Below are 24,156 nucleotides of genomic sequence, written 5' to 3' on the forward strand. Positions count from 1 at the left end.
GTCTGCCCTACAAGGGTACGGGGAGCTGGCCTGGGGCTGTAATCTTGCCCCGCCAAATAGCCCTTGTGCCCCCCCCTAAAAAATTATTGGGGGTGCCTCTCGGTCTCCCAGTCCTTGCCAGCCTTCTTCCGCTGCTTGGTCCTGTGTTGGTGGGGAATTCTGTCACAGAATAAGTCGTGCGGGAGAGAGAAGGACCAAGGCGCAGCGGAAGTGTGGATACTCATATTTATTACTGCAAAAAACATGTAAGGTATCCACTTGAGAAAACAAAACAATAAACAAACAAAACATGGACGGTACTCACAATGTGACGGTGTGGCAGGCTCAACCAAACAAAGCAGTGCTCACAACAATTCCCCACAACCCCAAAGACAAACACACACACACCTATATAGGACTTCCAATCAAAGGCAACTATACACACCTGCCTTCAATTGGAAGTCCCAATCATCCAACCAACATATACAAACACAAACCTGCCACGTCCTGACCCCAAAACTAAAACACTAGCTCCATCTGCTGGTCAGGACGTGGCATTAGTGCCTAAAAATAAGGGGATAAATGAATGTAAAAACAACATATAGTAATCTCTCAGATATAGGACAGACATTTCAGAACAAACTTCCTTTTGATAGTTTTTTGGACTATATGTTGTTCCATGTAGTGAATCTGTTATTCAATGTGTTTCTATTGGCTAATAGCAGTAATACCAAATTCAACGTTTCATCCCCCCAAAAAATATACCTTTTAAGTGGTCTTAAAATCGTAAATCAGATAGCTAAGGATCTTTGGTATGACCATATTAAACCAACTCCCTTCCCCAGCTTACACTCTAGAGGGTTTTTATCAAAATCCACAAAGAAATGGTTAATAGACCACAAAATCAACATTTTGCAATGGCCATCTCAGTCTCCGGACTTGAACTCAATTAAAAACCTGTGGTTTTAATGAAAGAGGGCAGTCCATAAGAGAAGACGAAGGATATCAAGTATCTGGAAATATTCTGAATGAAGGAATGGTCTAAGATCCCTCCCAATGTATTCTCCAATTTCATATAACATTTTTGTACTTATTTAATACAGTATTTTTTTCTCATCTTTTAGCAAAGGTACCAATAATTATAGACCTGACTGTACATCTCTGCTTACACTTGAACCAGCTGCGTTTAAAAGCAAACCTGTAAGCAAAGCTGCAACGATATTCATAAAATAGAGGGGCTAATAATAGCTGAAGGGATGGTCATAAACATGAAACCCTGCAAGCAAATTATTACCTCCCCATGTACAAAAACTATTTATGGCATCAGCTGGGTTAGTCAGGTCAATATATTTGTGTCAACAGTGAATGACCATCTGGAAAATAGTGGGTTTTTTTTCTCATGACATAACTCCTCATTGGGGGATCTACTGTTAGGCAATACCAAAGGTTCTCATGCCTTATTGCTTAAATGTTTTTCATGTTACCATTGTATACACCCCAACAACATTTTCTGAATGTTCCTTATGGAAGGACACATCTTTTGATTCTTTCAAATTCCTCCGGCCTACTCATTTTGAGAGAGGGCAATGCATGTAACCTTTTATGCTTTTGTCATAGAGAGAAGTTTTGTCCGGTCAGGGTTAACTGGATACAATATTGTATTTATCTGATAAGTTGAGGTGAGAGACTGGTTTTATACTTACCCTGGAAATAAGGATATATCAGTGTCAAACTAGGAGATCTGTCAGTGTCCAACATTTTGGCAACGTGTCACTTGAGTAGACCTGCGTTGAGTGAGCGTTATGAACTACATTTCCCATCACTCCGCTGACGTCAGAGGGCTTTGTTCCAAACCACACGGTCGCCATTTGTGTTGAGTATTTTGAGTACTTATCAGTGGTCGTGACATAATTTGCAACCGTACTTGAAATATCTTTCCCTTAGCTTGGCTGGAAAGTACAGGGTCTTATTTCAGAACTTGACAACCAGTTGTTTGAGGTGAGGGTATCTTTATGTTTAACAGCGAAATATAAGCTCATTACATTAAACTTAAAAGCGCAATAAACCATCTTGACGTTAAAGCTAATGTTAGCTACCGAGCAATCAACGTTAGCCAAGGCTCTTCGCTCCGAGAACTGTCAAAGTTGTAGCATGTTAGCTTATTTCGTGTTATTTTCAGCTTGTCTGAAGATAACTCTGATATTGCCATATCTAAACTAACCGATAAACAGTTGTCTAACGTTATATACTTGTTGTGTGCTAACCTTATCGCAGAAAGGATTTGTTGGTTTGTTGACATAGCTAGTTAACAGTTAGCTAGCGTTAGTTAGCTAACATAACACAAGGAAGTGGTTTCCACTAGTTACCACAGCCACGTAAAATGAATGACAACCACAATTTAGGTTTGTCTTAATTTAATGTTAGGGTTGGGTATACGTTTAGCGGTGGGTTTAGGTTTAAAATCAGATTTTAAGAAGATAAATTGTAGAAATAGGCGGGCTTTATGATTCTGTTGTACGACCCAAGTGTTAACGAGTAACGTTACTGATATGACACAGCTAACGTTTCATGTGTAGATTTAAACAGCATCACACATACCAGCTAACGTTTAGCTAGCATCTGTCCTGTATATCAGCCAATCATGGGTTAGCCTACTTCAGCTGTATTAATACATTTTGCTCTAAAGTCGGAAATGAGGTATGTCCACAGTCCAGTCACATCTGACACGATGTGAGACATGACAAGCAGACAGTCAGGCTAGCTTTTCACCAGAGCCATGCCAGGGGCAGCGCGTTCCCTTCATTGCAGCTGGTATGGATTTTACAACCAAGATGTATAGGAATGCATGAGGATAGGCTCTCTAAGCCGTCTTAATTTTTATTGCATAGGCTCACAACCTTTCCTTGTTTGGCAGATGCGGCGTTCCAAGCGCATGCGACACCCTGATGGCTGGGTTGAGGAGTATAGCTATGAGGAGAAGCAGGACATTCGCAAACGGCAGAGGCGAAGTTCCCATAGCAGTGACCGGGAAAAGAGACCGAGGCGGTACCACCACTACAAAACATACGAAAGGTAAATAAGGCACACTGCTCATGTAACATCAACTATTCAAGCTAAGATGAATAATGAATGTCATTGAATCTGTTTAGGGTCAGCACTGTTGAAAATGTTAAGCCAACATTCTTGAAGATGCTGTCATAAAACCTTTATCAGAACATATAACATTTTTATTATGGCAAGGGGAATTCAAATGTAAACACCACTGACTATTAATTGTAAACAGTTATACAATCAATCACAGGAATAGTATTTCTGGACATTAACTGGCATTTTGTTCTATTTACAATTTATATAGGCCTAAAAATGTATATATACTTTTGTCTATTTACAATTGCATTGAACAAGTATGCAAGTACAAGTTTGCAGGTTCCACAGCAATCATAAACACAGTATTGACCAATAAATCCTTGGTGTTCTTGTGATCAAGCCCTAAGTAAGTTACAGCTCCATGCCATAACATGACATGCTGGGAGGTGGGATTTACTACTATAACATTGTCAGGTGAGGGAATGACCTCCATTCCAGGCATATATGTGGAATGTGTGTGAGAGGTTGGAAACCCCTCTTACAGGCATGACTGTGCAGTCCGACCTATAACAAGGGTGTCGGTGGAGAGGGGAAAGAGGTCTTTAGATACTTGGCTGATGCTGCCTACCGGCGCCTGACCGGCCAAGACATAACACCCCTGCTGCAAGGGCTGATGAATAATACCACACGCCTGAGATTACCTTATCAACATCCCTGTTGTATTCTGTATTCGTCCCTTATTCTCATCCTTAGCAAGTGGCCGTTTGTTGAGCCAATGAAGGTGATCAGTCAGAATTTCACTTGCAGTGCATGTGTATGATCGCAGTTGTATCCCATCATACAAACCATCAAAAGATTGCTGTGATTTTTTTTATCAAGCAATGTCTCCCACTTGATAATGAACATGAACTTGTAGTTTCCAGGTTGAGTGTGTTTTGACTGTAGTCTACCTTGACTACAGGTGTCCCCTTGACTCTAAGAAGCTGGAGCGCAGAGCCCAGGAGCCCAGTGTGGAGCGAGAAAGCCATGGCGCCAAGGAGAGGGATGGGGCCAAGGCTGAGCCGTGTAAGGAGCGGAGGAACAGAGACTGGCACCACTACAGCAAATCCTCCGCACGCAGTGGCCGTAGCCACCAGAGCAGTCGCATACGACACCGCTCCCGCCGTCACAGCCAGGGGCGCTCTGACTCGGTATGATACTCTCCACCTGTCTAACTCTTTCTGTTTGTGGAATTGGGTGATCGCATAGTAGAACAGTAATCATCTATGGTTGATAATTTTGTTATTGGGGTTATTTGAACTTGCATAATTATTCCTAATTGGTCTGGTATTCCAAAACAGTGCTATGCTTTATTATTAAAAATAATGTTAAACAATCATTTCAATCTTAAGTGATTGGAATGAAAGTTTGGATTAATATATTAATTTCGGCACAAATATTAGATGCTATGCTTCAATAAAACTCAACCATTGAACCGTGGATGATGTTCTGCTACACTTCTGTTGTATAACTACTCTTATAATTTATTGAAAGAACTTCTATTGTGAGTCATGTCTGAAAATATGTTGCCATGTTTTTCTTCTGTAACACACATTATGGTGGCACCTGTGCGTTTCTCGGGGATGCATTTGAAATTGCTGCTGCCGTGGCCTGGCCTGGGTTTCTGAATGGGCCGAATATCCTCCCCCTCATCAACTTCCTCCCGCTGAATGAATGATTGGCGCATTCTGGCCTGGTTCTGGCGGGTTTATGATGATCATGGTGGTGATGCTGTTGGCCATGAACCCCCCCCCCCCTCTCCAGAGGAGTCACCGCAGGAAGAGATCCCGAAGTTTTGAGGATGATGAGGAGGGTCACCTGATCTATCACAATGGACTCGTACTAAAAGCAAGATGTATAGAACACAAACCTTTCTTTCTGTAACCCTTTTGTCTGATGTATGTTTGAATTATGTCAGTGTAGGTAGGGTATAGCTTCGGGGCATTGGAATCTTTTAAGAAATATTGTAAAGCTTTGAGATTTGGAAGATTTTTTTTTTCTCTATCCGTCTATTAGCAGTAAGGCTAGAGAACTATTATTGTAGTAGTTTCCTAGTAATAGGAGTGAAGTGACACATGCTATGTAGCCAGAGTGAGTAGCAGTGGTGTAGACAGCTGCTAGTCTAGTTATCTGTTCTTGTGTTGTAGATGCTCTGTTCTGATGTACTAACAGCTTCTCCTTTGCCCCTTTAGATGAGATTGTATCCACTTTAGGAGAAGGTGCATTCGGGAAAGTGGTGGAATGTATCGACAATCGGAAGTAAGTAACATCTTTATTTCTTGTTCAAGCCAAACGAATGGGTTTACACTCATGGCATTATCTTCTCTCTGTCAACCTCTGCTTTTGTAGTGATGACACGAGGGTGGCGCTGAAGATCATTAAGAACATTGATCGTTACCGGGAGGCTGCTATGTCTGAGGTAGAGGTGCTGGAACAGATGAACTCCCTGGACGACGAGAGAACCTTGTGAGCAACCGGGACTAAGGGACACACATTTTAGCCTACAACATTCTTATATACCTCTGACCAGCTGCTTAGCTGATTGGAGGTGATATACGAACAGGTAGTAAACAATGTTCCCTCTAAGCTGCGCGTGGCCGTGCACTTCTGCCAGGAGACGCAAGAGATTGAACTTCACTGAGTTCGCCCCATTAGTTTGCACTATATAGATCGTTTTTTCTGTGATTGAAACAACATATCAGACCCTTTTTTTCAATGCAACAAACCAAAACAAATCTAACTTTGCAAGATTGAGTTTGTGGTTTAGTTGTAGGCAGAGGGGTAGCCATCGAGCGGTCTTTCGATCACTAGCGAGTGAATGGGCTTTTCAGATCAGCCATGCGTGTGCACATTTGTTGATATTCTTTGCTAGTTATTAGCCCAGTTATAATTAAGTATAGGTCAGCAATGGGGAATTACTGCTTCCTACAAGAATGCAATATGTAGGCTACAATTGAAGCTGTCTTTGAAAAGCCAGTCTGGTAAAAAAAGCTGATGTCTTAATTAAAGGGGCAGTTTTGTTTTTTGACGGGCCTCTAATATACAAATAAGCCAATAGGCAGAGGGATAGCCTACATTGTCTAATTCATTGTATGGTAATTAATTACATTTAATAATGTGTTTTTATTTGTTTGCATCATACAATGCAATGTAGTCACCTATTTGGCCCATGATGTTACAGACCAAGTAAAAAATCATGAATTAATGTCAAGCCTTTCATGTAAAAACATTTTTGAAAGTCTCATGCAATGTAGGCCTGCACATATAGGCTACTGTAGGCTACATCATAGAAATCAAAAGCTATTTCCATGTGAAAATGTTATGGGATTTGCTCCATTGGTTTTGTTGATAGGCCTACATTACGGTCAAATTGGCTACAGTTCTAGACAGTAGCCAATTTGACTGTAATGTAGGCCTGTGTTCATGTAGGTCTGTGTTCATTGTAAACGTGTGCTGAAAGTTGCACAAAATTCTCACAATGTTCAAGTTTCCACTCACAAGACCAACAATTTGCTCAGTGTCCCAAAAAAAGAGTGAATATTTGTGTTAATGTGTTTTCTTATTGCCCTCATACAGTGGCTGTGTGCGTATGCTGGACTGGTTCGATTACCATGGCCACATCTGCATTGTGTTTGAGCTTCTGGGTCTCAGCACTTTTGACTTTCTAAAGGAGAACGGCTTCATGCCTTTCACTGTGGACCAGATCAGACACATGGCCTACCAGATCTTCAGAGCTGTGTCCTGTGAGTAAAACTCTGGTGGTGCAAAACTCTGTTCAGGAGGAGTGTCGAATCGTCTCTTGTTGTGATGACTGCTGCTGCCTTCTTGGCCAGGTTTCCCTTGTAAAAGAGACTCCCTGTCTCAATGGGACTTTTCTGGTTAAATGTAAATAGATACAATATACAGCTTGATGTTTTTAGAAAAAGAAACATGGAAATGGGAAGTTCTCTTTCTGTATATTGAGTTGAACATTAAGTGTCGTGGAATTTGAATAACCGAATACTAATTATCTTCATTTGAAATCATTAACTTGCACGGTGTGCTCTATACCATCAGATGGTGGATAGTTGTTTTCTTTTTGTAAATTGGAATTTAGGAACAAAGGAACGTATCTTAACACCTACACTCATTTTTGTTTTATAGTTCTCCATCGAAATAAACTGACCCATACTGACCTGAAGCCAGAGAACATTCTCTTTGTCAATTCTGACTATGACATGGAATACAATGCCAAAATGGTAAGTTGTCTGACCACTGCAAGTTGAGAGCACACACACACACACACACACACACACACGTTCATTGCTGCTGATCTGCAGCTTTCCTGGTCTAAAAACGTGCAGGGAGACGATTTAGATATTGACAACCTTTATTTAAGCATTTTAAAACACTTCAGTTTTTCCAGTCATGAGTATCATCCAATCCACCTCAATTTATGGATACGATAATGAATACAAGTATGGCACACCCCTACCCAGTCCCTCCAGTCAGTAGGTCCGGATCGGCACACCCCTACCCAGTCCCTGCAGTCAGTAGGTCCGGATCGGCACACCCCTACCCAGTCCCTGCAGTCAGTAGGTCCGGATCGGCACACCCCTACCCAGTCCCTGCAGTCAGTAGGTCCGGATCGGCACACCCCTACCCAGTCCCTGCAGTCAGTAGGTCCGGATCGGCACACCCCTACCCAGTCCCTCCAGTCAGTAGGTCCGGATCGGCACACCCCTACCCAGTCCCTCCAGTCAGTAGGTCCGGATCGGCACACCCTACCCAGTCCCTCCAGTCAGTAGGTCCGGATCGCCACACCCCTACCCAGTCCCTCCAGTCAGTAGGTCCGGATCGGCACACCCCTACCCAGTCCCTCCAGTCAGTAGGTCCGGATCGGCACACCCCTACCCAGTCCCTCCAGTCAGTAGGTCCGGATCGGCACACCCCTACCCAGTCCCTCCAGTCAGTAGGTCCGGATCGCCACACCCCTACCCAGTCCCTCCAGTCAGTAGGTCCGGATCGGCACACCCCTACCCAGTCCCTCCAGTCAGTAGGTCCGGATCGGCACACCCCTACCCAGTCCCTCCAGTCAGTAGGTCCGGATCGCCACACCCCTACCCAGTCCCTCCAGTCAGTAGGTCCGGATCGCCACACCCCTACCCAGTCCCTCCAGTCAGTAGGTCCGGATCGCCACACCCCTACCCAGTCCCTCCAGTCAGTAGGTCCGGATCGCCACACCCCTACCCAGTCCCTCCAGTCAGTAGGTCCGGATCGCCACACCCCTACCCAGTCCCTCCAGTCAGTAGGTCCGGATCGCCACACCCCTACCCAGTCCCTCCAGTCAGTTGGTCCGGATCGCCACACCCCTACCCAGTCCCTCCAGTCAGTTGGTCCGGATCGCCACACCCCTACCCAGTCCCTCCAGTCAGTAGGTCCGGATCGCCACACCCCTACCCAGTCCCTCCAGTCAGTAGGTCCGGATCGCCACACCCCTACCCAGTCCCTCCAGTCAGTAGGTCCGGATCGCCACACCCCTACCCAGTCCCTCCAGTCAGTAGGTCCGGATCGCCACACCCCTACCAGTCCCTCCAGTCAGTAGGTCCGGATCGCCACACCCCTACCCAGTCCCTCCAGTCAGTAGGTCCGGATCGCCACACCCCTACCCAGTCCCTCCAGTCAGTAGGTCCGGATCGCCACACCCCTACCCAGTCCCTCCAGTCAGTAGGTCCGGATCGCCACACCCCTACCCAGTCCCTCCAGTCAGTAGGTCCGGATCGCCACACCCCTACCCAGTCCCTCCAGTCAGTAGGTCCGGATCGCCACACCCCTACCCAGTCCCTCCAGTCAGTAGGTCCGGATCGCCACACCCCTACCCAGTCCCTCCAGTCAGTAGGTCCGGATCGCCACACCCCTACCCAGTCCCTCCAGTCAGTAGGTCCGGATCGCCACACCCCTACCCAGTCCCTCCAGTCAGTAGGTCCGGATCGCCACACTCCTACCCAGTCCCTCCAGTCAGTAGGTCCGGATCGGCACACCCCTACCCAGTCCCTCCAGTCAGTAGGTCCGGATCGGCACACCCCTACCCAGTCCCTCCAGTCAGTAGGTCCGGATCGGCACACCCCTACCCAGTCCCTCCAGTCAGTAGGTCCGGATCGCCACACCCCTACCCAGTCCCTCCAGTCAGTAGGTCCGGATCGCCACACCCCTACCCAGTCCCTCCAGTCAGTAGGTCCGGATCGCCACACCCCTACCCAGTCCCTCCAGTCAGTAGGTCCGGATCGCCACACCCCTACCCAGTCCCTCCAGTCAGTAGGTCCGGATCGCCACACCCCTACCCAGTCCCCTCCAGTCAGTATGGACCGCTGCAGGAGACAGCGTGTAATAAGTGTCTTGTGTTTTCAAATGCAGAAACGGGATGAGAGAACTTTGAAGAACCTAGATGTGAAAGTGGTGGATTTTGGTAACGCCACCTTTGACCACGAGCACCACACCTCTGTGGTCTCCACCCGCCATTACAGAGCACCGGAGGTCATCCTTGGTAAGTGGTGAGAAACCAATGTGTTGGTGAAAGTGAGGAATGCAAGTCTAAATTGTTGTAATGTTTGTTTTCACAGAGCTGGGGTGGAATCAGTCATGTGATGTGTGGAGTCTGGGCTGCATTCTCCTAGAGTACTATCTTGGGTTAACACTGTTCCAGGTAGGTACAGGAGCAGTAGAGGGAGTTTCTTTCAGCAAAAATATTTGTACTGATACAATTGCCTTCCTGGCATTTTTGTAGCCTGGGTGCCAGTCTTTCAGCTTAGGGCTGTGGCGGTCATGAAATTGTTAGCTGGTAACTGTCATGCAAATAAGTGCCAGTCTGATGGTAAATGACCGTTAATTAACATAAACATGTTTAGCATCTCCAGGCTTCCACACACAGCCTACAAGCCACTGATGTGGAGACTTATAAATCCCACTTAATATAGCCTACACCAACACAATAAATCCATTTATTTATTTTGGGCAGGTCTAAAGAAACATTATGGTTTGAAGAAAATGTAGCCTATTCTGAGTCGTCCTAATATTAGGCCCTGCTCTGGCTCTGCCATTTTGCTGTGGGCTGCACTAGTTTATTTAGCAGACAAAATTTGCTTAATTCTTCTGGCATTATTTTATAGTAAGAAGAATATAATTGAATACAGCTTAATAAAATATAAATTATATTTTTCCCAAATGATTTCCGGGGGTGTGCATATGCGGCTGTTCTGTGTTGAGCACTTAACAAAGTGAATTCTCCCCCACGAACTGTCTCCGTTCGTACGTTAGTCACATGCGATATCTGACAGCACTGGCCCGATTTTGACGAAACTCGTGTGAATGATGTATCTTGCCATAGTGATCGGTCATTTACAAAATTACCGACTGGCCCAAGGCAGGACCTACAGTAATAGTCACACACGATCTCAGTTGGCCTAAGTCTCTCATTCACAATTTGACGAGCACTTGGTAATATTGTCACCCATCAGACTATTCTCAATTTAATCCGGTCTTTTACATATAGTCTACTAATGTGTGGAAGTATTTTGGATTTAGAATGGCCCACCAAAAAATTAAACATGTCATCCTTAGCCTGCACTCGAATAGTGAATGGAGGTTATGTGCAGTTTATATATATATATTTTTTTTATATGCCTGGTAGGCTACACTGGTTGTAAAGCAGATTCATGTGCTTCATTTTAAGAATTGAGCAAAAAATATTGCAGCACAAGGAAAGCTGGGATCCTCTTTTTAAATAGTGGCCAGTCAAAACTGTTTTCACATGCGATTGCACATGACTGGGCTCATAAGAACCACCCTGTTCCATGGGTCTACAGGCTACGTTTAGTTATTCGGCCACTTTAGTTGTGATTACAAACCTTATCAAAACATATAGGCCTATGAGCTAGGCTACGTGATGCCTGCGACTGCTTTGAAAAAGGTGCAAAAAATGTATGCGCCGCATCTTGCCTTAGACTGCACACGCTGGGCATCATTCAAAAGTGATAATATTCTCACCCCTCAGACTATTCAGAATAGAACAGGCAACCCTATTTCACTCAAACTGTGAGTGCCAGGGCTCTCATGAAGGGTTTGATTAGATTTTTGATTGCATGTTTTGGCATGACAATGGAGTAGGCAAAAGCACAAACAGATCTGGGACCAGGCTCAATTTTTTGGGGGACTTTAACTTTGTGAAATTTCAGACGCATGACAGCAAAGAACACCTGGCCATGATGGAGAGAGTTCTGGGGCCCATACCTGTCCACCTACTACAGAAAACCAAGTATGTTTAGTGTTTTAATGATTTTTGGTTGATAAACCCGAGTCTCAATTTCAAGATGCAGCTTTACATGATCATTGACAAATGGTTGTCAATTAAGAGTGTGTAAATGTATGTTTTTAAATTGTCCCCCAGGAAGCGGCGGTATGTGCATCATGACCGGCTGGACTGGGATGAACACAGTTCCTCAGGGAGATATGTGAGGAAGCACTGCAAACCACTCAAGGTAAAACTCAAACACTATTACAGTTACCTGTATGATAAGCACCATGCACATTAGGGACCACAATGGAAGTAAGTCACTGACTTGATTGTACTGTCCCTGTCACGTTTAATAAAATGTATGTACTGTGGAGTTTAAAAAAAAAAAGAAGGTTTTTTACTAGCTTATAAAAATCAATCAATTCAGTAGCAACTAGCAAGTGCCCTTTTGTGAATCAGAAATACCACAATACAATTGCTGGAACAACCTCAATTGATCTGCACACATGAAATGCTGTACAACAACTAGATGCCGTTTCTAATATGTACTGTTTCTCTTGTCCCCTTAGCAATACATGTCCTCCAGGAGCTCAGACCACGAGCAGCTATTTGACCTGATCCACAGTATGATGGAGTATGATGTGTCCAGGAGGCTCACCCTGGAAGAGGCCATCTGGCATCCATTCTTCCACCCGATGAGGAAGGAGAGGAAAAAGTGACCCTGAAGACCACAGCACGCACTACTCTACATTTCTCTACTCCAAGGGAGACTTCTATAGACTGCATCAGTCCGCTATCTATGAGATTATTACCCTTGTTTATATACCGATTGAGTTTACCTGCCTGCTTCCTTCAGATTTAATTTATTTCACTTGTGAATCCGCTTGATCCCTTTTGATTTGTGAATAAATTTGTTTACTATGTTCTCAAAATTGTGTTCCTTCACATTGAACTAACCCCCTTTTTATATATTTTATATTAATTGATTTGCCATAAAATATTGTCAGCCACATTTGACATTGGAAAAAAGTATTGCTCATTAAAGTTGATTGATTGCTAGACATGTTTTTTTGGTCATTTTCAAGGCAGCATGGTCAGTAAGACAAACAGTTATAAGAATGGAGTCTGTTGGTCTACTTGCAGTAGTCATATTTACCCAGTTGATGGCAATACAACATCCCGTGACTAGATTCCAGTTCCACATGTGCAAGAGATGGGATTTGAAAGACAAGTGCACTTTCCTTGATAAGATTAAAATGTATTTGTTGATACAACATTTGAATAAATAACATTGTGTGACATTTCAACCCCCCCACACACACAAACACTTTTTTTCATTAATGGTTAATTTTATATTTCAATATTTTCTCAAAGTACAGTACATTTTATATAATCCACTAAAATGGTATGTCAAATCAATGAATGCTATTACTTTGCTTTGTTTTATTACATTTCATTGGGTTAGTTTACGAGTTTCATTTAATTATTCAGGTTTTCATCCATTTATTCACCATTATTCTAGAGATGAATTCTCAGCCAGTCTTTTTTTATTGAAGGGACTTCAGGGGGTGCTAAGAATGGTATTTGGCATCCTGTCTGTGTCTTACTGGTCGAAATCGTTCGACCTGAGAGCCCGTGAGCGCAACTACACAGCCTACGCTACTGTTGCGTCCAGCTTTCCTCCCCATTCACATATACTCAGAGATGTAAACGTTCATTCTAGTAATGGCGCCGATGCTGTAACAAAGTGGCATTAAGAAAATCGAATTATTTCTAGCAGGAAATGTTGCACACAGGAAAAGTGCTTACAATTTATTTCTAGTCGTATTTTGGCTGCCAACGTCAGGATGGGATCCCACGCAAAATCAGAGAATAAGAAGGCCATGGAATCTATCAACTGCCTCAAATCAAACTTTTCACATTGTTTAGGCGGGCTGTTAATTGTCTTTTGCATCATGCTGTCGGTGTGTTCTATGGCGTTTTGTTTTTTGGTCAACTTCAAGACATCTTACCTGGAGTACAGAGTGCATACATTGGAGATGGAGAGAATGTTCCTGATCCATCCCGATGCATCGGCGCAGGATGAGAATGGAACAGTACCTGGTCTCCAGGATATCATTGAAAAACTTGTGCAAGAGGTAAGGATGACTTAACATTTTAATAAAGTTAAACATGTATCAGACTGATGCAAATGCAATATTTTGAAGGAGGATTTCTCACATTTTCGAATACAGTAAGGTTGCCTTTTTTCTAATCGACATTGTGGTAGCTGATCACCATAAACTAGGGCTGTTACAAAAACGAATTAATTGCAGGATTTGCTCTGATTAATCACGATTAAACGCCAATTCAGAATTTGCTCAAATTGAGCGGTAATCTTAATATTTTTTATACAAAAAGCATTACAAGAATATTTACTTCTTGATGTTTAACCTCAAATTCAACTTGTTGTGACATCGCATTGTCTTTAACTGTATAGAAAAAAATGTTTTTAACTGTATAGATTATGTATTTGTATGTTTTCAGACAATTCGATTAATCATGATTAAAAATGGACAGATTAGCTCTGACAGCCCTTTATGTAACACAATTCATCTCTAGGCTAACTACTAATTTGACGCCTTAATTCAGATTGATCTCCAAATTCGAGATCCATTCAAAAATGGTTGTCCATTTCTACCACTACTCTACCACTACTTATATCTTACATTTAACCTACATTCAAAGAAACATGCACTGTGCATTCTTGTTGTCCCCTTTCAGAGACTGACCATAGCACTGCCCAAACTTCGCACTGCCAGGGAGGTCATTCAGGAATGCTCCTGTCCTCCAGGTATGTTTCCTACTCTATGAAAAGGTGGCTTCTACTTCCAGGTTGATAGAAGGAATTTAAAATATTAAATGGTTTACAATTACATTATCAGTCAACTTGACTTTTCTCAAACAGTTCAACAAAGTAGTCATCATTTGAATTAGTGTTATTCAATTGAAAACTATTCAGAGGAAGACAATGCTCAGGTATAGGCATATAAGCACATCTATTTGCAACGTGTTATTTTTGCTAAGCCTGTTAATGGTCAACATAATAAAGAGTGCATTCGGAAAGTATTCAGACCCCTTGATTTTTTTCCACATTTTGTTACTTAATAGCCTTATTCTAAAATGGATTACATTTAAAAAAATCCTCAATCTACACACAATACCCCATAATGACAAAGCGAAAACAGGTTTTTAGACATTTTTGTAACTGTATAAAAAATACAAACAGAAATACCTTATTTACATAAGTATTCAGACCCTTTGCTATGAGACTCGAAATTGAGCTCAGGTGCATCCTGTTTCCATTGATCATCCTTGAGATGTTTCTACAACTTGATTGGAGTACATCTGTGGTAAATTCAATTGATTGGACATGATTTGGAAAGGCACACCTGTCTATATAAGGTCCCACAGTTGACAGTGAATGTCGGAGCAAAAACCAAGCCATGAGGTTGAAGGAATTATCCATAGAGCTCCGAGACAGGATTGTGTCAAGGCACAGATCTGGGGAAGGGTACCAAAACACTTCTGCAGCATTGAAGGTCCCAAAGAACACAGTGGCCTCCATCATTATTAAATGGAAGAAGTTTGGAATCACCAATACTCTTCCTGGAGCTGCCAGCCCGGCCAAACTGAGCAATCTGGGGAGAAGTGTCTTAGTCAGGGAGGCGACCAAGAACCCGATTGTCACTCTGAAAGAGCTCTAGAGTTCCTCTGTGGAGATGGGAGAACCTTCCAGAAGGACAACCATCTCTGCAGCACTCTACCAATCAGGCCTTTATGGCAGAGTGGCCAGACAGAAGCCACTTCTCAGTAAAAGGCACATGACAGCCGCTTGGAGTTTGCCAAAAAGCACCTAAAGACTCTCAGACCATGAGAAACAAGATTCTCTGGTCTGATGACACCAAGACTGAACTCTGAATGAACGTCTGAATGCCAAGCATCACGTCTGGAGGAAACCTGGCACCATCCCTACTGTGAAGCATGGTGGTTGAAGCATCATGCTGTGGGAATGTTTTTCAGGGGCAGGGACTGGGAGACTAGTCAGGATCGAGGGAATGAGGAACGGAGGAAAGTACAGAGAGATCCTTGATGAAAACCTGCTCCAGAGTGCTCAGAACCTCAGACTGGTGGAGAAGGTTCACCTTCCAACAGGACAGCGACCCCAAGACAATGCAGGAGTGGCTTCGGGACAAGTCTCTGAATGTCCTTGAGTGGCCCAGCCAGAGCCCGGACTTGAATCCGATCGAACATCTCTGGAGAGCCCTGAAAGTAGCTGTCCAGCAACACTCCCCATCCAACCTGACAGAGCTTGAGAGGGTCTACAGAGAAGAATGGGAGAATCTCCCCAAATACAGGTGTGCCAAGCTTGTAGTGTCGTACCCAAGAAGACTCGAGGCTGTAATCGCTAGCAAAGGAGCTTCAACAAAGTACGGATTAAAGGGTCTGAGTTAGGGTCGGAAACTTTCCGGGTAATTTCCAAAACTTTTCCCGGAAATTTTCCATGGGAAGTTAAGTCTTGAAATTTTGCTTAAATTCATCAAAAAAGTTAGCTTACAACAGTGAACCTTTTTTTGTGGGATACACATAAGGCAATTCTAGGTCTTGTGGCATATTTTAGTTAAACTATCCCCAATTCAATGGAATTGCAACCCTCTGCATGCACAGTGCATTCTTCCATCACATGTGCAGGGCACTCTTCCATCACATGTACAGCTGATTCTCAAGATCTTGCACACTAATGAGATTTACATTTACATTTACATTTAAGTCATTTAGCAGACGCTCTTATCCAGAGCGACTTACAAATTGGTGCATTCACCTATAATATCCAGTAGAACAACCACTTTACAATAGTGCATCTAAATCTTTTAAAGGGGGGGGGGGGGGGTTAGAAGGATTACTTTATCCTATCCCAGGTATTCCTTAAAGAGGTGGGGTTTCAGGTGTCTCCGGAAGGTGGTGATTGACTCCGCTGTCCTGGCATCGTGAGGGAGCTTGTTCCACCATTGGGGTGCCAGAGCAGCGAACAGTTTTGACTGGGCTGAGCGGGAACTGTGCTTCCTCAGAGGTAGGGAGGCGAGCAGGCCAGAGGTGGATGAACGCAGTGCCCTTGTTTGGGTGTAGGGCCTGATCAGAGCCTGAAGGTACGGAGGTGCCGTTCTCCTCACAGCTCCGTAGGCAAGCACCACGGTCTTGTAGCGGATGCGAGCTTCAACTGGAAGCCAGTGGAGAGAGCGGAGGAGCGGGGTGACGTGAGAGAACTTGGGAAGGTTGAACACCAGAGATGCTATTGAGCCCACACTACCACACTGTCTGAGCCAAGGACTACATGCTTTCTGGTAAGTTTTGATTAAATACTGGGTGGGGTGAATATATTTTATACGACATACATGATTTTTTGTTAACTAGTAAATAGTAGCCTACAGCAAAGTGTGTTTAAATAATGTCTAACTTGTTAACAATTTCTGCTAGTTAGTTTTTGCTACCATGTGGGTTTTCGCTTGCTTGAGCCTGCTAACTGAAGAGTGTTAATTCGCCTGTTTCCATACATGTTTCATTTTAAAACATTTATCTTACAAAGGAGTTGTTTAAACTAACTGCTTAACTATTTATCTGTACATGGAATTGTATTTTATTTTATTTAAAAAAAAAAAAATCTAATCTTTACAGGAAAATGCCACGGGCACTATCTGATGTGTGGAGACATTTCAACTGCAGATAATGTTGAAGGAAAAGCTGTGTACATTTGCAAATACTATGCCAAATCATATGTGAAGAATGCAACAGAGATGCAGAATCATCTGGCCAAGTGCATAAAGTTCCCTCAGCGCTCACTACAAGCAACCTCTGACAAAAGTCCCTCTACTTCTATTCGAGGTAAAAATGATGAATCAGACACCTTATCGATAGCAACAGCTCATGGTCCTCCTGGAACCACAAGATCTTTTAACTCAATGGAGGAACGTAGTCAGAGAAATGCTGATGAATGTCTTGCTCGAGCTGTGTATGCAACTGGTTCACCTCTGATGCTCACAGGCAATATGTATTAGAAGAGATTTCTGAATGTTCTTCGCCCAGCATACACCCTTCCAACCAGACATGCTTTATCTACTAATTTGCTGGATGCAGAGTTCAACAGAGTTCAAGTGAAGGTCAAGCAAATCCTATAGAAAGCAGACTGTATTGCAATCATCTCTGATGGGTGGTCGAATGTTTGTGGGCAAGGAATAATTAACTACATCATCTCCACCCCTCAACCAGTATTCTACAAGAGCACAGACACAAGGGACAACAGACACACCTGTCTCTACATTGCAGATGAGCTGAAGGCAGTCATCAATGACCTTGGACCACAGAAGGTATTTGCACTGGTGACAGACAATGCTGCGAACATGAAGGCTGCTTGGTCTGAAGTGGAGGAGTCCTACCCTCACATCACACCCATTGGCTGTGCTGCTCATACATTGAATCTGTTCCTCAAGGACATAATGGCACTGAAAACAATGGATACACTCTACAAGAGAGCAAAGGAAATGGTTAGGTCATCAAGTTATAGCAGCAATCTACCTATCTGATGTTCAGACTCTGCTTGCAGGTGTAAGAGAAGAAATCCGTACTGCCCTGCCCACTTCACTGTTGCGCCAAGGAGAGGAAACTGCAGTTCTGAAATACATAAAAAAGCGTGAAGACTTCTGCCTGAAGCCCATACACGCCACAGCGTACATGTTGGACCCCAAGTATGCTGGCAAGAGCATCCTGTCTGGTGCAGAGATCAACAAGGCCTATGGTGTCATCACTACCGCGTCTTGCCACCTTGGCCTGGATGAGAGCAAGGTTCTTGGCAGTCTGGCGATGTACACTTCCAAGCAATGGCTTTAGGATGGAGATGCAATATGGCAGTCGTGCCAACATATCTCATCAGCCACCTGGTGGAAGGGACTTTGTGGATCTGAGGCTCTTTCGCCTGTTTCTTCCAAATCCCACCAACATCAGCCGCCTCAGAGCGCAATTGGTCCTTGTTTGGGAACACACACCAAAGCACGCAACAAGGGTTGAAGAATTGGTGGCCATCTGGGCAAATTTTGGTAAAGCCTCAAATTTTTGCATTGGTAAATATATCCAATACAGAAAACATCTACACATTTAAATGGTATTTCCGTTAATTCCCATATATTCCCGTTAATTCCAACGGAAAGTTTCCACCTCTGAATATTCCCCAAAATGTGCAACCCTAGTCTGAACACTTTTGTAAATGTGATATTTCAGTTTATTTTTAATACATTTCCAGAAATGTAAATACATGTTTTTGCTTCATTATAGGGTGTGTAAAAAATATATTTTTTAGAGGCTGGAACGTAACAAAATGTGGAAAAAGTCAAGGGGTCTGAATACTTTCCGAATGCACTGTATAGACAGTGTACAAAACATTAAGAATAACTTCCTAATATTGAGACACTCATGGAGGTGTCCACTGAAAGTTGACTAGCAACAACAACTGGAACCAAAAAGACACCCACCATGAGCACCCAGTTAATGTGCCCAAGAAAGACAGGAAGCAAACCAAAAACCACAAAATCAGACAAAGGAATGTTTTACTAGAACTCAAATGAGGAGAGTCCCTCTACATCTCTCAAGACAACTGGAGGACTGGGACAGCTACTCTTAAATAGCACCTGGGCCAGCACAGGTGAAACACCTTCCCACTAATTAGATGGCAAGCCAACACAGGTGGAACACATACTGACTAACAAGGTGACACCAATCGGTGCACCCTACATGCTAAAGTGACATACGTGCTAAAGTCCAACGTCAAAAGATAATGGAAAAACCAATGCCTGTAACACTTTCCCCCTTTTAAGACAGCAAATATATCCTACTTGCTCACCACCAACAGAAAACAACTTCCATTGCACGACAGAATCATCTTAAACGTGTCGATTTCTGCAATATAAACATGATGTCTACTGGCTGTCAACAATTAAATACAAGACAAAACAGCCACCTCTTTTATTTATAAATGTATGTACAGTAACAGTCAAAAGTTTGGACATACCTAATCATCCAAGGGTTTTTCTTTATTTGTACTATTTTCTACATTGTAGAATAATAGTGAAGATATCAAAACTATGAAATAACACACATGGAATCATGTAGTAACCAAAAAAGTGTTAAACAAATCAAAATATATTTTATATTTGAGATTCTTCAAAGTAGCCACCTTTTGCCTTGATGACAGCTTTGCACACTCTTGGCATTCTCTCAACCAGCTTCATGAGGTTGCCACTTGGAATGCATTTCAATTAACAGGTCTGCCTTGTTAAAAGTTAATTTGTGGAATTTCTTTACTTCTTAATGCGTTTGAGCCAATCAGTTGTGTTGTGACAAGGTAGGGGTGGTATACAGAAGATAGCCCTATTTGGTAAAAGACCAAGTCTTTATTATGGCAAGAACAGCTCAAATAAGCAAAGCGAAATGACAGTCCATCATTACATTAAGGCATGAAGGTCAGTCAATCTGGAGAATTTCAAGTGGAAACTCCTGCAATATCCATATTAACTTTCCTCTCGTAAGGAAAGTTACCACCTCACTGCGGAGCTTCTCTCTCTTTTCAGGATTCACTCGATAGGCATGTTGTTGATAGGGGCCGAGTCCCCAACGTCAATGTCATGCACTAGTACATTTGTCTGAGTCGGCACATCTGAGAAATAAACCCAGATATTCTAAAAGCAGTGCAACAATGTTGCCTTTTTCCTCTGGAGACAAGTGTGCCAAAAAGACAAAGGTTTTCTAGAATCTCTGAGTTACTCTACCGGACAACCGGCACAGGGTGTATTGGGCTGTCCTCGTACTCTTGAGGAAGACTCTAGTCAATGGTGACAGCAGTGGCCACAGGTAGACCATCACAACCGGTTTCCCCCGAGTTCGCCACCCGATCGTAGCGGGTCAAGTATGGTTTCAACATGACACAGCCGGGTTTTTCACCTGCACTCCGGTGTGGCGATGATGTAATCCAGATTACCAATTTTTGTAATTAGCCTGAAAAGCGAATCTGCAACAGTGACTCCAGAACGGGCAACAAAACCAGGACTTGGTCACCCACATCAAAAGCGCGGTTTCGGTCCTACCGATCGTACCAAACTTTCATTTTCGTTTGCGCCTTCTCCAGATTCTCACTGGCAAACTCACAGGTGCGGTGTAATCTGTATTGAAAAGCACTAACGTGCTTCAAGAGATTTTTTTGTTTGTTTTTAAGGTGTTGCCCTCCTACAACCTCTCTCTCAGCAAGCTCAAAGGACCTCTGACATGATGCCCAAAGACGAGTAATAGTACGCTGATGCTACTCTCTGTTTATCATATATGCATAGTCACTTTAACTATACATTCATGTACATATTACCTCAATTGGGCTGACCAACCAGTGCTCCCGCACATTGGCTAACCGGACCTTCTGCATTGTGTCCCACCCACCACCCGCCAACCTCTCTTTTACGCTACTGCCATTCTCTGTTCATCATATATGCATAGTCACTTTAACTATATCTACATGTACATACTACCTCAATCAGCCTGACTAACCGGGTCTGTATGTAGCCTCGCTACTGTATATAGCCTGTCTTTTTACTGTTGTTTTATTTCTTTACCTACCTATTGTTCACCTAATACCTTTTTTGCACTATTGGTTAGAGCCTGTAAGTAAGCATTTCACTGTAAGGTCTACACCTGTTGTATTCAGCGCACGTGACAAATAAACTTTGATTTGTTTTGATTCATTCTGACTAAAATCAAGAGATTCCTGAACAACCTCACATGCTGCCAACAGCTCAAGACGGACCCCTTCATCCCATTCTTTCTCAAACTCAAAGCAGTAAACTCTCAACATAAACTTCAAAGTCTGATGAAATCTCTGAAGAGCACCTTGAGACTGAGTGGTAGGCACTAGAGGGGCAATGGGTAACAGCCAATTGCTGTAGCACTTCCTGCAAGACCTTTGACATGAAATTTGAACCTTGGTTCGACTGCACCTGCACTATCTGCGGAAGTCCAAACGTTGAAAATAATTACACCAGGGCCTAAGCAATACTGGGGGCCAGGATTTTCTTCATTGGAATAGCCTCAGGGAAACAAGGGGCAGCGCACATATTGGCCAAGAAAAACAGTTTACCACTATTTGATTTGGGCAAAGGACCAACACAAAGCACCAGAACCTTGCTGAAAGGTTAGTTAAAAGCAGAAATAGGCTGCAAAGGTGCAACCGCTACAGCTTGCTTTGGTTTACACGTCCGCTGGCAAACGCATCAGGATTTACAGTAAGCCATAACATCCTGTTTCAAACCAGACCAGAATAAGTTACACAAGATATGGTCATACGTCATGTTGACCCCAAGATGGCCTGTCATACTTCCATTGTGAGCTAACCTCAGTATCTCTTGTCAATGCGTAACTGGAATGACAATTTGACATACACTGGGCCAATCGTCTTGCCCAGAAGTGGTGTGAGAATGCCATTTTATCATTAGAACACCATCTCTGTCAAAGTAACCCACACGAACTTAATCAAACTCGTATCTCAGAAAAAAGAGGGGAGAGGGAAACATATTTACTCTGTTCCACAATCAGCTGCTTTCTAGACATCGAAATGTCACATGGAGGGACCCTCTCTTCCTTCAGCAGTCCAACAAACTTGCCTCACCTTTGGGGTTTTCAAAGGAGAGGTCAAGGGTTAGGGTTCACCCATAAACGTCTCAGACAGATTGTCCATGGTGGGATCGCAGACATCCTCCTCAACACTAGACTTGCTCTCGGCGACTTTCTTAGACAGCACGTGTAATGGCAAACGCTGGGAACACTCTGATACCCCATCAGGTTCCTCTACTCTGGGTTCCTTACAAATTACAGGATTTGGCACGACCTTCCCTGCAGCCAAATCGTTGCCCAAAATGAATGAGACCCCCTTAACCGGTAAGCTATGCCTCTCCAATGACAAAGGAACCAGAAATAAGATCCGACTCAAGAACCATATTATACAAAGGAACTTCCATGCAACCCATCCCCACGCCCCGCAGCAAAACACTGCAACCACCCACAGAAGTGTCAGACAAAGGCAAAATAACCCCAAAACGAAGGACTGGGCTCCCTCAGTGTCTCATAGTATCTTAACCGGCTGCTTATTAACAGCATCACAACTCTGCCAAGACACAAACCCGTCTGAAACAAAGGGTTCATACACATCTGATCCAAAATCATGTTTTGGAGATACACCAATCCCAACCAGAGACTTAATGGGTCAGAGCACTTTCACAAGAAGAAACCGCCTTTCCTCTCGCTCATTTCTGTTTCCACTTAGGACACTGAGAGACAATGTGTCCTTTCTCGTAGCAGTAATGACAAACTAGCGGATACAAAAAAACTGCTTGTCCTGATCTTTATCTTTGGGCACTTTTGAAATGGACTGAAATCTCGCAGTAGGGGGTGACTTCTCTGGATTGCTTTTTTTGTAAGTATAACTCCTAGGTGCTTTGTTTGAACATATTTTTATGTGTCAATACAAACTTATCTGCAAGAACTGCAGCTTTCTCAAGAGTGAGATCCTTTTGCTCATAAATGTAGGTTGCAACCCTTTCGTGAAGGCAATTCTTGAGCTGCTTGAGAAGTGTGTGTCTTTAAATCCTCAAGGTCCTTGACCTCTTGAGAACCATACTTGTTCCCTTGCGAACTCAACATGGCTTTGTGATTCTGTCATTCGTAATTTACAGAGCTGTTGTCTGTATGCCTCTGGGACCATCTTGTTAGGATAGCAGCTTTAACAGTGTCAAAATCTGATCAAGAGATAAAGCGGCATACACTTTCTGAACTTTTCCCACAAGAACACTTTGGAGGAGCGGTGATCAAATATCTTGTGGCCATTCCAGGGATGTGGCAATCCACTCAAACAGAGCAAAACATACATCCACCTCCCCGTCGCGGAAAGGCGGCATAAGCCGGCCACTCCGACCAAGATCAAACTCTGTACAGGATGGCCCGACCCGATTCGGAGTACCTCCAGATCCATCTCCCTCGCCGCGCTTCTAGTTCCATGTCTCTTAATCGAATGGCATGCACATGTTCCTCCTGCACTAGTCTGGCTGCACATTCTCTTTCCCATTCCATGTGCTCAAACTCCAATTTTTGTTGCTCCAATCTTTCCTCACCTTCTCTTTCCCTTTCCTTGTGCTCGAGCTCCAATCTCTGTTGCTCCCACCCTGCCCCTTGTTTCACCTCTCACAGCCACACGTCTACGGGACTCACCCCACTACCCGCAGCATCCCCTTCATTAGCTTCCACCCCACTACCCGCAGAACCCCCTTCCTCAGCCTCTCCCTCAGGAAGGATTTCCTCCTCCACCAAAGCAAGTACTCATCAACTCTTTGACTATTGCTTTTTGGATTGCCAGATGACACCTTGATGTCATAATGCTTTGCAGTGATGGGCAGATTCGCCTTTGTACATTTATTTAGCATCTCCCATGTAGGGTTTTCCACAAATTTCCACAAACTTAAAGTCCAGTGCATTATTTTAATTTTCCTGTGTTTTTATGCAAATTTAGAAATTATTCCCTCAATCTTATAACCACTCAGGGTGGATGTCAGTGACAGAAACTCTGCCACAAGTGTATTTTGAACACTCATCTATCTCGGCACAGCAGAGCTTCAGAGTAGGTGATTAGAGCGACTACCCTACTCATGGGAAACAACATCCTGGAT

At 43.5% G+C, this 24,156-nt stretch overlaps 2 protein-coding genes across 13 annotated transcripts in view; both read left to right on the plus strand.

Moving 5' to 3' along the window:
• The first annotated feature begins 1,827 nt into the window (after positions 1–1,827).
• On the plus strand, positions 1,828–12,645 carry clk4b (CDC-like kinase 4b). Of its 3 annotated transcripts, none has more exons than XM_029701618.1 (13): positions 1,828–1,977; positions 2,894–3,051; positions 4,028–4,256; positions 4,870–4,960; positions 5,298–5,364; positions 5,455–5,571; positions 6,682–6,848; positions 7,249–7,343; positions 9,499–9,628; positions 9,705–9,787; positions 11,316–11,395; positions 11,528–11,618; positions 11,944–12,645. In XM_029701618.1, the coding sequence occupies exons 2-13, from the start codon at positions 2,894–2,896 to the stop codon at positions 12,091–12,093; spliced, it is 1,458 nt and encodes a 485-aa protein (XP_029557478.1). In that variant the 5' UTR covers positions 1,828–1,977; the 3' UTR covers positions 12,094–12,645. The 3 variants fall into 3 exon arrangements, with proteins under 3 accessions (XP_029557478.1, XP_029557480.1, XP_029557481.1); XM_029701620.1 differs by lacking the exon at positions 1,828–1,977 and adding an exon at positions 2,598–2,790; XM_029701621.1 differs by lacking the exons at positions 1,828–1,977; positions 2,894–3,051; positions 4,870–4,960 and having other exon boundaries at positions 4,117–4,256.
• Positions 12,646–12,983: 338 nt separating this feature from the next.
• LOC115154907 (collagen alpha-1(XXIII) chain) overlaps positions 12,984–24,156 on the plus strand; it is a 142,888-nt gene continuing 131,715 nt past the window's right edge. For all 10 annotated transcript variants that reach the window (XM_029701608.1, XM_029701609.1, XM_029701613.1 and 7 more), the window contains exons 1-2: positions 12,984–13,512; positions 14,138–14,207. In XM_029701608.1, the coding sequence (XP_029557468.1) occupies positions 13,222–13,512; positions 14,138–14,207 (361 nt within the window). In that variant the 5' untranslated portion in view covers positions 12,984–13,221. The remainder of the gene's footprint in view (positions 13,513–14,137; positions 14,208–24,156) is intronic.

Source organism: Salmo trutta, chromosome 19 (genome assembly GCF_901001165.1).
Source record: "Salmo trutta chromosome 19, fSalTru1.1, whole genome shotgun sequence".
In the NCBI taxonomy this organism is placed as follows: Eukaryota; Metazoa; Chordata; class Actinopteri; order Salmoniformes; family Salmonidae; genus Salmo; species Salmo trutta.